The sequence below is a fragment of the Procambarus clarkii genome, chromosome 92 (genome assembly GCF_040958095.1).
Source record: "Procambarus clarkii isolate CNS0578487 chromosome 92, FALCON_Pclarkii_2.0, whole genome shotgun sequence".
Classification (NCBI taxonomy): domain Eukaryota; kingdom Metazoa; phylum Arthropoda; class Malacostraca; order Decapoda; family Cambaridae; genus Procambarus; species Procambarus clarkii.
This window is the reverse complement of record NC_091241.1, coordinates 14,408,288-14,422,122: the sequence shown is the minus strand read 5'-3', so window position 1 is coordinate 14,422,122 and position 13,835 is coordinate 14,408,288. Positions and strand designations below refer to the sequence as shown.

The following is a 13,835-nucleotide window of genomic DNA, read 5'->3' as shown; positions in this document are numbered from 1 at the left end:
GCTAATCTGAGCAACAACAATGTCTGTTGCCATTGAAGGCAATTCCCACTTTGGCCCAAATATTTTGTTTATTAGTGCAAATTATGGAGTGTGTGTTACCATATTACCCAGTTCACTTGAATGATAAGACACCGGAGCCTGTCGCTTGGTTATCAGTGTTCAAAATTAAATAAAGTATCATTACCATATTAACTTTTTCCAACACCCTAAAGTATGAATTGAAAGGTGATGTTGATAAATTAAATACTACTTACTTTGGAAGCTTAGATAATGTAGTTATGTAAATTTATCTTTTTTAACATTATGCTTTTGTAGGAATGTGTACTTTGAACCTACTAGTTCAAAATCCAAATACAATTATTTTCTTGTATTGTGGGAATTGCCAAATATTATACGATCGAATGATATAAGCAACTTCCACGTTCAGTGGCTTTTATTGGGATCCCTTAAGCATGATATAATACAATTGGTCAAAAGATTTGTGGTAATGTTTTGGTCATGTTAACCAACTTTGAGATACAGTACAAACAGTATTGTAGTTGACAAGTCATGAGTGGCAAGAGCAGTATGGGCACACCAAATGAGTAAGACGAGCTTCCTTGCCATAGCTAAGAAGGGCCAGTTACTTAAGAAATGTGATTATGACTGGGAAAGCAAGTGCCTGGCAGAGGAGTGACTAATGGTACTAGTTTAGACTTGAGAAAACTAAAATTCAAAAATACATTTTCTAGTTTGTGAACATAATGAACAGGGGTGGAAAGAAGTGACAAAGCCACTGAAACCCTCCAAGCCTGTTGCTGACTGCAGTTGATACAGTTACAGTCTGTAGCCATCATCATCATATACAAGCCTTCACATATTGAGAAATGTAAATGTTGCGAGCTCTTGCTGCATTCAGTTTCTCGGAGCTTAAAATCACAGTACATTACAGTTTGTCACAACATAAGTATTCTACCGAACTTTTTTGTAATAAACTTTAAACAATAAAATTCTTTGTAATAACCAAGTATATTTTTTAGACTGGCACTGTATATGCCAAGTCTTCAGTAGTAATAAAACACTTTTGGCCATATGGGGTAGGGTAAGGGGGGGGGGCTAACTGACACACAAACAAACCTTTACTGCAAAGTAACAAATCTGCAGTAAAGGAGAACTTTTTTTAATTGCACTCTATTGTTTTCACATCTGTATATTTAATACAGTGTAATTCATTTTATCGGGGTACAGGCATCCTGGGTATGTAATATATGATGGGCTTGTATCAAGGATCACCACCAAGTTCGAACTACTGACCTTCCTTAGGATGGGTGGGTCAACTGTTGGTCAACAGCTGGCCAACTTTTGGGTACAGTACCTATTTACTGTGCTAGATAAACAGGCACCAGGTGAAAGAAAACGTGCCCAAGTATTTCTGTCCTTCCCAGGATTCGTACCTGGGATTCTAAACTGGAGGCAAGAAAGAACCCAACCATACTCATGACCCCATGATCAGTATACCTGGGTATCCCCATCTGGTGTGCAAACCATGCAAAACAAGAAAGACTCTTATAAACTGGCACGTGACCAATGTATGGTACAGACTAACATCATTCATCAGATACTGCAAGACCATCCTTATTAACTCTAGCATCCAATGCTTCTTCAGAAACCTCCTTTCCCAGAGGGAACAACTTCATGTAGACGGATTCAAATAATTTAAGCTACCTTCAAGTATATGCAACTATTGCAGTAGATGCTCCCAATGTTTGTTAATAAATTTACTGGTTCAACAACTGTTGAGCAATTGTTAATTCAACTGTTAATTTAGCCTTGCTCAACAGTCACTAATCATTAATTTCATGCAGAGACCTACCACCTCAGTTTTAGTTAAACAAGATAAAATTAGTACTTTAAGTTTTAGTAGTATAAAATTGTTTTCCTCTCTGAACTTTATGTACATAGCATCTTTGAATAGCTTAATGTTAATAAGACACTGGTGTAACCAATTCTAAAAATATAACTACCGGAAAATAATAAAATGGGCAACAGGATGTGCCATGAGCCTTTTAAAACGATCTTTCATCCGAGCACCAAGACACTGCCCCCCCCCCCTCCCACCCACCCACAACATTTTGAAATCTAAAACAATTTAAATCCAGTACATTAGTGATTAAGATTTGAGGTTGGATAGTCAGGCTGAGCTGACAAGTACGTGCTCAAGTTTGCGTTCGTCATTTAGTTTTAAATACTGTACCAACAATTACTCGACTAATGTAGTCTACTCAAGTTCGTGTTTCTTACAAACAATAAAATTTTAAGTTTTACATAAATATAACATTTGCTATGTAGTGTTGTTGTGTACAACAGCCACTAGGAACAGTAGTCAACAACAGGTAAACATAGAACATGTCAAGCTTAGCCTTGATATACAATTTGTAGAATTACCGATTTATACCATTTAAAGTCTCTTTATTTTCCGGCTTGCATAGTTCCTTTTAAGCCAAAACATTTCTCCCTTTGAATAAAAATAAATTAATGTCTCCATGATCCACAATAACAAAATACATGATGCCATATGTTATGTACACAATAGCCTCGTTTGACTTACCATAGCCCTGCCCTTGGAGGAAGAGACGGAAGGCTTCAACTACCTTGCCTGGAGCTTCGTCTATGACTAATCCACAATCCTGGATCTGAAGAGATAAAATGATTTATTTCAGCTGAACCTTAAACCATTTTGAAATGTGAAGGTCTGCATTTTAAACACGTTTTCATTAGGCCTATACTGTACAGTACTGGCACTGTATTTCACAGTGTACAGGGCTGGGGACCCGTTTCATATGAGAAAGATTTCCATTTTATACTTTAGAACAAGTCAAGTCTTTATACTAAATTACATGCAGCTATTATGTAGGCTTAGGTATTTGTGGCAAACAATGGTTAGGCAAGATATAATTATTACTTGTATACAATATACTGTATATTAAATTAATTACAGGAGGTTGGCAAAATAAGAACAAAAATTATCTGGGCACTTATAGATTTAGGTTTTTTGGAAGAATGACGACAAATGCTGTATTTCGATCAACTACAGAGTATCAGTGCCGAAACATGTGAACTCCAGTTGACTTTTTTAAACTTAACCTAAAACTAAAACTAACCTAAAACTTATTTAGGTTTTGCCCCTAAAAGCAAACCACTTATTTTCAAATGCACAGACTTCAAAGAAATTTGAGAGTTGTTGGTAATCTGGGATATTATTGAGAAATTGGATATTGGCCAAAGTCCAGATGGCCATCAGAAAATGCATTTTTGTGATAACTTCTGACCGCTGGAAAACGTTATGGAGTCTTATTATGGTTCTTTGAGACCCATGACACATCTAGTTGGACAAAATTTATAATCCCTTTATTAATGAGACTGTAGCAGAGGCATGATATTTCCAGAAAACATTGAAAATAACTTAGTTTGGCAACATACATTTTTATATACCACAATTTATACGTCAAACTATGATAATGGAACCGATATGACTAAACTAACGCCATCACAAGTTAATCTTCATTCAAACAATCTCAATATCTTGTTCTTATCCCTTTTTATAAGCTGCAATATCCGATTGATGAATTGGCAGAGTTAAGAATACAGTATCTAGCTTCATAGATTCTGTGCATACATTGCCTTTACTAGCATACTGTACCTCACATTGTGACTGCCAAGGTTGAGTGTTGTTACCTCGTAAATAAATTATTGTAATTATTAAAATGTCCAATGGGTTTGCCTCTAACATGCATAGCGTCTCGAGCAGGCTCCCTAAGTTCTTGGACCAATCTCTCAACCTTCAGTCAACCAGAGTACAATTTCCCAAGAATATTGGGCTGTCACCTACATTTGAAGCTGTGTATGGAGTCTCCATCCCACCCGCCCCTCCACGGGAAAAGTACTATACCCAAAATTATATGAATGGAGTTGTTAAAAAATATTAATGTAAACACCAAGCCTTATAAGCAAACTTGCCTTCATCCATGTGGACAGCGTAGGATCAAGTCTACCATTGAAGGTGACTGTGTCCTCAATATGAGGAGAATGGTTGGCAGTAATATTCAGCACCTGGCACCGGATCATGCGAACATCCTGGAAAAAGCTTCTTTTAGTTATACAGTACAAGAAAAAGTAAAAACAGCTTAAGCTGCAGCCTTCAGACAAATACTGTCCTTTTCAGGATTTTAACTTTAAATAAAAACAGTCCTACTGTGTAATAATATAAAAGGAATTGAAAGACACAATAAGAATTTCAGTGCACTTCTGTTATACCAATCACTCGTGTAAGGTAAGCTTTCCATATATTTATATACAGTACAGTACTGAATATATATATATATCCTATATTCAAACATTCACTTATTATGATCATGAACTAAGATATTAGAGAAGGGTGTGAAATGAATAAATTAAATGTTTTCTACTAGGACTACCCTTACACTGAACAACAATATTCCCTTTGATACCAGTCATCATATTAGTTTGATGCCATCATATTAATTCTTATTATGTCAAATAATTTTTAAGACCAGTAAACCGATACTAATGCTCTTCAGTTTTTCCTTACCTTCTTTTTGTTGGGGTCAAGCTCTCGTACAATACCAAGATCGGTGCGTCTAATGTAGGAGTCGACAAGAAGGCCAAGGTTGGTGGCATTAAGTGCCTTTTCAAAGTGCTGCCGGTAAACAGTTACCAGGTCCTGGTTGCATTCCTCTCTCTTGCCTAAAACAAAATTACAGGAACATTTTTATTAGCATGAAACAATAAAAATCATCCTGTTTATAACATGTCATGGGAACACAATGGTTTTGGAATTTTTCCTTCACAATTTGCTTCCTAGACAGGCAGAGAGAAAAAAAAAAAAAAAATTGTATTTTGGCCACATTGACCCTCTGAATAGAGAGGGAGAAAAAAAATTATTGCAAAGGATTATCATTTGTATAAAATGGACATTAATGGAAATTCTTAAGCAAGGACTATATTAATGCAAGTGTTTGGTTAACTTTAAAATGGCACTAGTGCAACCCAGAGGGTACCCATGAACAAGAGAAGAATACAGTATCAAGCAAGGAGCTTGGGGCAGATTCTTGTTGCTATGGTTTAAACCATGTACACTTTTTCTTCATCCCTGCTATTGTATGGTAAATATAATTGTTCCTTATTGTCTGTCCAAATTTTGGACACCAGATAAACATAACTTCTCCATTTGCCAGCAAGTTTAGTTTAGTTCATTTATTATGCACCCCATACCCATCTTGTGGGCGGTAATGGAAAGGGTTACAGAGATACATAATGGGCTCAGGGACTGAACCCCACAATTCATTTAGCTAAGCAAGTTATAATCTTGAGCTAGTTACAAAATTCAATACAAGTCGTCACATCAACAATGGGTTCGAGATTGACCACAAGTACAGTTTCTAAATTAAGCAAGACAGACAATTTTCTGTTGCCTTCTTTATAGCATTCTGAAGAAGAAACTCCTTCTGAAGGAGAGTTACCTTCTTGTCAATTACTTGTGTATGACAATTTGTTGATGTTGAGAATGCTCGCAAGAATGGGCTGGGTGCATGGGCAACCATCTTTCAGGTGAGCTTTCTTTCAGGCAGGGGTCAGAGTGCATGGCTATCTCCTCTGGGAACAGTTCTCGCCCTGTGGGTCTCTCCCCTCCCCCCCCCCTTACCTTCTAGCTCTACTCTGCAGCTGGGGGGAGGGGGGGGGGGAATCCCGTATTTACAATAATCTTCCATTTTTTTTTTTTTTGTGGCTGTTCTTGACTAAAGAATCAAGTCAGTAGTATAGCTCAAAAATAATGTTTCAAGTGCAAATGAAAGTCTTTAAGAGCAGGTCAAACTTTACATAATGCTCAAGAAACTAAGCAAGAGCAAAGCAGTTGGTCCACGTCCACCTTGGGTTACGAGAGAATGAACTTCCTAGCCAAGCATTCCATTTTAATTGATTTTCAAGCATCTTTATGTACAGGAATCATAGTAGATATATGGGAAAAAGGCTAACATAATTCTAATCTACAAAGATGATAGCAGAAAAGACCCACTTAAGTATACTGTATACCTGTATTAAAACACACAAATTATATAGTAACAGACAGTATTGTTTTCAAATCGGGAAGATCCTGCGTGACAAATCTACTTAGTTTCCAAGGTCAGATTTTACAGGAAAGATGGTTGGGTTGACTACACTTATCTGGACCTAAAAGAGGCTTTCGACAGACTCTCACATAAGAGGATGGTCTGGAAAACAACATGTTGTAGCAGTAACAAGAAGACTTCCGACAAGATGAAAAATTTTCCGACAAAAATGAGGGTGGTAATTGGAGGTAGTGTATCGGACACGGAAAGTGTTACCAGTGAAGCATTGTCTATATATAAACAATCTACCAGAAGGAACACAGTTGTATGAACACGTTTGCTCATGATGCCAAGCTACTAGGGAAGATAAGAAACTTGGACAATTGCCATGCCCTTCAAAAAGGCCTGTATAAAATAAGTATGGAACAACACTTGGCAAATTGCATTTACTGTAATTTGAATAAATGTCATGTTATGGAATGTGGAAGAGAAAATAGGCCCCATAACCTACAAATTGTGAAAAAGTTTAAAAGATTTTCAATACAGAAAAGAAGAGATATAGAGGTGGTTCTGGATAAAAACTTTCACCCAAGGGCCACAAAGAACATTGTGCGAGGAGTATGCTATACTTGGCAACTTCCCTATCTCTTAAATACATGAATGATGAAATATTAAAGGAATTGTTAATGGCCTTTTTCAGACGAGAGTACGAATATGCAGCATTTGTATGGCACCCATCTCAAGAGGCACATCATTAAACTTGAAAAGGTGCATAGATATGCAACTAGACAGCTTCTGGAACTGAAAAGCCCGGGCTACGAAGAAAGCTCAGAGGCATTAAATGTACCAAAGCTAGAAGATAGAAGAAAATAAGGCAATATGATCACTACATATAAAATAGTAACAGGAATCTGCAAAATTGCTAAAAGACTTAAAACTACAAATTAAAGAACAAGAGGACACAAGTTCAAACTAAGAAAACAATGCTGCTGAAAAACATTAGAATATTCACTTTTGCAAAGTGGTAAGCGGTTAGACCAAGTGAGGTGGTGGTGGCGGCCAAAGAGTCGGTCTCAAAGCATTATATAACAATACGGGGAAGACGGGACACAACGAGGATAGATCTCATCCTGTAGCTACACATGGGTAATTACACCTAGGTAATTACTAATTTGGCTATGCTCGTGTCATTCTTTACTAAGCACTGCTGTCATACATCTCAATGGTTCAATTTTCCATTTATATTACAGAGTACATATATACAGTACTGTATACACAGTATCGCAACTTTATAATTTTTAACTATATATATATATATATATATATATATATATATATATATATATATATATACATATATATATATATATATATATATATATATATATATATATATATATATATATATACTGTATTGTACAACTTACCAAAGTGATGCCAGAGGAGGTAGTCAACTGTGCCTGTCGTCATAGTGCCAGCACGTAAGTGGCGGATGTTAAGTTTCTGGTAACCCCATTCAATCCATCCAGCTTGAGTGGATGAGCAATTAACTAGGACCAGAGCATCCACCTGTTTAAATCCACAGTTACAGTACAGTTATAATCTTCCGAAAATGTTTAAAAAAGGGAGGGGCCAATAAAAATGCAGTTATATACGCATCCACTAATAAGTAAAATGTTACTACTGTACAGACAATTGGTAAAGCGAGATGAAGCTTGCTCATACCTAACACTAATCAAATTGGCTTTAATTATTTTCTTGACTTCATTTATGCCATAAACATGAAATGTGCATGGACACTAATTATTCAATTCCCTGCCAAGATCACCAGCAGTGTTTAGTCGGCTTCTTTTCCATCCCAAATAGCGATGCTAGCTGGTAGGAACTACAGAAACAGTATCCAAGGAGGCTCTTGGACCAGTACCCAGAGAACCAAAATTGTCAACACGTAAAACTATACAATGAGACGTGTGCATGTATACAAATGTAAGGCCAAATACACTATTTAAACAAAAAATTTATCCAAATTTATCCAATTTTAAAATTACTAGAATTGAAAAAAAAGAATTGAATTGCTAATTCAAAGAGAGACTATCACCATTTATCAAGTGTTTAACACCAAAGTCTTTATCTTAAAAAAAAAGAAAAAAAAAAAAAAAGAAAGTCAATATTACTCGAGCAAATTTTTAAATACATTGTACATAAAGAGCTTACATCACAAGGGTACTTAGTGGCATATCGTGCTAGGATATTAGCCCCTAGACCCACACCGAATCCTATGAAACTGCGAAGATGGAAGTGATTCTTGACACATGTAACAGTTTCCGAGAGTTCTTCCATCGTTGGATACACATATCTGCAATAAAAGGAGGCTTTACAAAATCATGAAACTAAAATTAACCGGTGAAACTCTTTCAATAATGTACAAGAAATACCTTATGAAAAAAAGTAAATCTTTACAGCAATTTTCTTTTAATATTTGGGAAACAAAAAGAGTCTCATATTTAAATAATGATTATAACATTACAGTACTGTAATATTATACAAATGCTTCACATGCTATATACTGGGAAGTACCCCACACACAGTAGTGGAAGGATTGTCCCAATTATGCCCACTAAAGCAATGTCATGGAAAGAGTTCAAGATTGTTGACCAATCCACACACAAGAAAATGAAGGGACGACGACGTTTCGGTCCGTCCTGGACCATTCTCAAGTCTCGCAATCGACTTGAGAATGGTCCAGGACGGACTGAAACGTCGTCGTCCCATCATTTTCTAGTGTGGATTGGTCAACATACTTCAGCCATGTTATTGTGACTTATCGCCTTGCAAGAGTTCAAGATCTCAAAGCTTAAATGCTGCTGCTTTGGTAGTGCTCATAACAGATTTAATTTGGAAATCAAAATCTATCCTACAATCAGATTCCATATAAATTTGATCAAAAGTAGTCCTAAAAAATATTGGTATACAAATTTAAGATACTAATATTGTACTGAATATCAATTGTACAACATGTAAGGCGACATACAAGGACTAGAGGAAGCAATAAATGTGATATTTTATTTTATTAATAAAGCCAACATTAACTAAAGAACATGTAAGGGATCACTGACCTCTTATATTATAGAGGTTAAGAGTGGGAGAACAATAGGGTGAATAGCCAGGGTGAAAATGTACACTTTAGAATTACTTGGGGAAATGGCGAGTGATTTAAATGGAATCACAAAATTACAAACTGGAATTTCAGAATTACAAAATGGGCAGAAAACTGTATGGCTAAACATTTTATTTGACCCCGAGAATAAACCAATTGTAAAGAAAAGCTAGAATTATCTAGTGTAAATATACCTAAACATTAAAATGTTTAACATTGAAATTTGGATGCAGTCAGGCTTGAGCCCACACATCTATACCTGATCTAAAATAGGAACATAGTCCAGGAATATAACCCAAATAGGTTACTTTGGTTGCATAACACAGTCAAGACTTGCAATAGTTTCAGTTCGTCAGTTTTGACCGCAAACAAAAAAATTAGGCAAGGAAGTGCTTCTGGCTGGTCAGAAACGTTTAATAAAACTGGGATACATGATAAGCATGACAAATGCTTAATTCCTAATGTATGTATTAGTATAATTGCAAGCATGTTTTGCCACTCACCCTTCTGGAAGTGTTGGAGCTCCCTCCTCTTGACCTGGGGCATTAACATGAACAATGCAGAAATTGCTAAGAATATTCCTCATCTCTGGGTACAAGAAAAATGCCTGGAGGAAAAAAAAGTAAAAGTTATAACCTGAAAATTACAAAATTGTCATTTGAACGTGGTACTTATTTGGTACTCTCTGCCCCTCTTCATTTATTCCTTCAAATCTGTTTACAAAACAATTAAAGTACAGAATATAATTTTTCCAACTTTTATTATGAAAACACAGTATTCAATATTCTTATTTGGCTGCAGATTTAAATAAATGACTTCCAAAATCATCGATTTGTTAATTTTATATATATTATGTCAACCTATTAACCAGCAGATCCCCACTGTGCAAATTAAAGTTTTGAAATTTGAATATTAAAACCAATTTCCTAGTACTGTACGTGTATAATACATGTATTCTATTTTTACAGAAGCCCTAATAATCTACATGATTTTTAAGATTAAAAAAATCCAACTGCTCTAAGTGCATTGATCACTTTCAATGCTGATGGAGGGAGAAAGGGAGAAACTGATTGAGGCTGAAGACAACTAAGCCTTAACCCAATATTAACATGGTCATTAGTTAGATGCACAACAAGGAAAACATCACCAAACCACCAATCATAATTTATCTGAATGTACAAAATCTAGAGGGTATAATACTGCTTAGAAAAGTTGTTCTACTGAGATTTGTATATTGCACATTGTTTTAAATGTCATACTGTACGTATCTGAATATATCATGGGACAAACTGGCGTGATGGAAGAATGGCTGAGGAAACTGATCCGAGTTTTTTGTACAAATTCATAAATACGACAATTTTAAAAAGCTTTTATAATACTGTAAATGGAAAATGAATAATCAAGATTTAGTGCCAAATTTCTCTATCAAAACTTCCATTCTATCAAGGGCCTGCAACATTGCCTTCTCATTAGATTAGGTGAATAGCACATCAGTTTTGTCCAACAATGATTGACTGTCGAGTTAATTAAAAAACGTGTAGCTTAACTTAAACACAGCTTCAATATATTGTGAAGGAAGACCGTAAAAACTCCAGACCTCAAGAACAAAGTTACAACAAAACTCAAATGTAGTGAATGCATCTATGAGGCAAATTAAGGAAGGGAGATAGGGAGATAAATATAAAAAGCACCCGTACCTGGAAGTTAGTAACATGGTTGAGGCCCAGATCATGGTAGGTGAGGATGACAGGCTTGGAGGTATCCCCAGACACTGCCACAGTGATGGGGCCATGCTGGGTCTCTATGGTCTCCTTCGAGCCCGTTGAGCCGTCTTCACTCAACGAGCGTGAATTGGAGACGGACAATTGTACGTGTCTTAGTTCTATGTCATCCAGTGCATCACTTGGCATGGTCCTGAAATAAAATGGTTCTCAGTGTTTCATAGATTGACTGGTGAGCAACAGATTAACACTTACAAAATACACACCTATCCACCGCTGCCCACTGGATGGGGGACGGTATGCAGGACAAACAAATTATATATATATTATATATATATATATATATATATATATATATATATATATTATATATATATTATATATATATTATATATATATATATATATATATATATATATATATATATATTATATATATATATTATATATATATTATATATATATTATATATATATATTATATATATATTATATATATATATTATATATATATTATATATATATATTATATATATATATTTATATATATATTTATATATATATTTATATATATATTTATATATATATTTATATATATATTTATATATATATTTATATATATATTTATATATATATTTATATATATATTTATATATATATTTATATATATATATATTTATATATATATATATATATATATATATATATATATATATATATATATATATATATATATATATATATATATATATATATATATATATATATATATATATATATATATATATATATATATATATATATATATATATATATATATATATATATATATATATATATATATATATATATATATATATATATATATATATATATATATATATATATATATATATATATATATATATATATATATATATATATATATATATATATATATATATATATATATATATATATATATATATATATATATATAAGCAACTGACATGTGGAGAACAGTGATTACATTCTTGTAAAGTCACTAGTACGTGCGGCGTTTTGGGACAGTCCTTAATCTAACAGAAAATTTTAAGTAGGTAAATACTAGCAAAATTTATAAAAATGAGAACAGGTACATGGCAAGAAAAAAAAATTATGACACTAGTTCTCCACATGTCAGTTGCTTAATTTAGAAACTGTACTTTTGGCCGCTCTCGAACCCATTGTTGATGTGACAACGTATATTGAATTTTGTAACTAGCTCATCAAGATTGTAACTTGCTTAGCTAAATGAATTGTGGGGTTCAGTCCCTGAGCCCATTATGTGCCTCTGTAACCCTTTCCACTACCCTCCTACAAAATGGGTATGGGGTGCATAATAAATGAACATAGCGAGTAAACCTTATACTCACTCCATTATCTCATCATCTTAATGACGTAACTAATTAGCACTAATTGCAGAAGCTATAATCTCATCCCTAATTACACGTAACAGTTCTTCCATCATCCTATCCTAGTGGAGGAAGGTGAGTAGTCACCAAATATAAGCAAGCTTGAAGTGAATAGCCAAAGGCACCGCTCCTGTGCCAGGTAAGTTCACTACGGGCTCACCATAGCCCGTGCTACTTGGAACTTGTTCCGAGTCGCTGAATCTATAACAACAACGAATAGCCAGCAGTACAATTTTCACAGTCAAGAATGTAGTACTCGGCGTATGCAGTTCCAATCGTCTAAAAGACGCTACAGCTTCGACACAGAACAGACAGCAGACCAATTTCAACTTGTGATTTGCCGATTATTCACACAATATACATGACTTTTGGAAACTTCATCTTCAGAAAGACACAGCTGCTCTGGAGAACGTGCAACACCAGGCAACAAAAGTCATTCCAGAGCCAAGACATTTCTCATATCAGCAACGGTTGAAGGTCACAGTGCTAACACTGCAAACCTGGCATATGATAGGGCGGTTCTCTTTGAAACTTTTAATACTGAACAATTTGACTGAACAATTTGGAGGATGTTGATCCTGACAATTTCTTCAAATGGTCAGAATGAACGAACACGAACGAGGAACCACGACAATTTTATGTATTTTCAAGCTATCGACAAACTTTCATTATATTTTGTACAATTTTGAGATCAACTTTACGCACTTCAATATTTATAAAGTTGCTCAGTAAGTGATTTATGACGATCAAACGAACCAATTTAAGAATGGTTGGCCGTGTTCCGTTCATCATACCACAACCATGAACATGGGTTTGACCCCACGTTCATGATTGATTGATGAAGATTAAGCCACCCAAAAGGTGGCACGGGCATGAATAGCCCGTAAGTGGTGGCCCTTTGGAGCCATTACCAGTATCATTAGCTGATACTGGAGATCTGCGGAGGTGCGACTGCACCCTGCATGACGGGAGATGTTCCACGTTCAAAATTCATACAGAAGTCATATCAATGCAGCGGCGCAGTGCCATACCTGCCGCGAAACAGTCATGTGTGAATAAGCATTTAAATGGACTCCTGACTCCATTTACATCAACAGTAGTCGCAGTATATTAAAAATATAAATTGTAGTGTTACATTCTTGACGCAAAGAGTGTGAACCTACTAACAATTTTCTATGTCTTACCATTACGCCACGGGGACTTGTGACGCGTTATTGCTGGCCAACTGCAAAAAGATATCTCTACTTTTCTGTATATTTTCTTGGATCAATAGAGTCCTTGTCTCAGTGTCTCTTACAGTCATTTGACATTACATGGACACAAATTTCTCCGTGGCGCTCTCCACTATTTCAGCAACAGCTTCATTTAACAATATTCCACATGTGAAGGGATCCACATATAAATCTTACCTTACAGCCA

General features: G+C 35.0%; 1 protein-coding gene across 24 annotated transcripts in view; it reads right to left on the bottom strand.

Annotated features, from left to right (window-relative positions):
• MESK2 (misexpression suppressor of KSR 2) overlaps window positions 1-13,835 on the bottom strand; it is a 233,823-nt gene that overhangs the window by 18,417 nt on the left and 201,571 nt on the right. For all 24 annotated transcript variants that reach the window (XR_006775021.2, XM_069318952.1, XM_069318957.1 and 21 more), the window contains 7 exons: window positions 10,962-11,178; window positions 9,768-9,871; window positions 8,322-8,463; window positions 7,535-7,676; window positions 4,589-4,743; window positions 3,997-4,113; window positions 2,588-2,672 (listed from right to left, as the gene is read on the bottom strand). Coding sequence is in view for 23 of the 24 variants with exons in the window: in XM_069318952.1 (XP_069175053.1) it covers window positions 2,588-2,672; window positions 3,997-4,113; window positions 4,589-4,743; window positions 7,535-7,676; window positions 8,322-8,463; window positions 9,768-9,871; window positions 10,962-11,178 (962 nt within the window). In the remaining variant the exon portion in view is untranslated. The remainder of the gene's footprint in view (window positions 1-2,587; window positions 2,673-3,996; window positions 4,114-4,588; window positions 4,744-7,534; window positions 7,677-8,321; window positions 8,464-9,767; window positions 9,872-10,961; window positions 11,179-13,835) is intronic.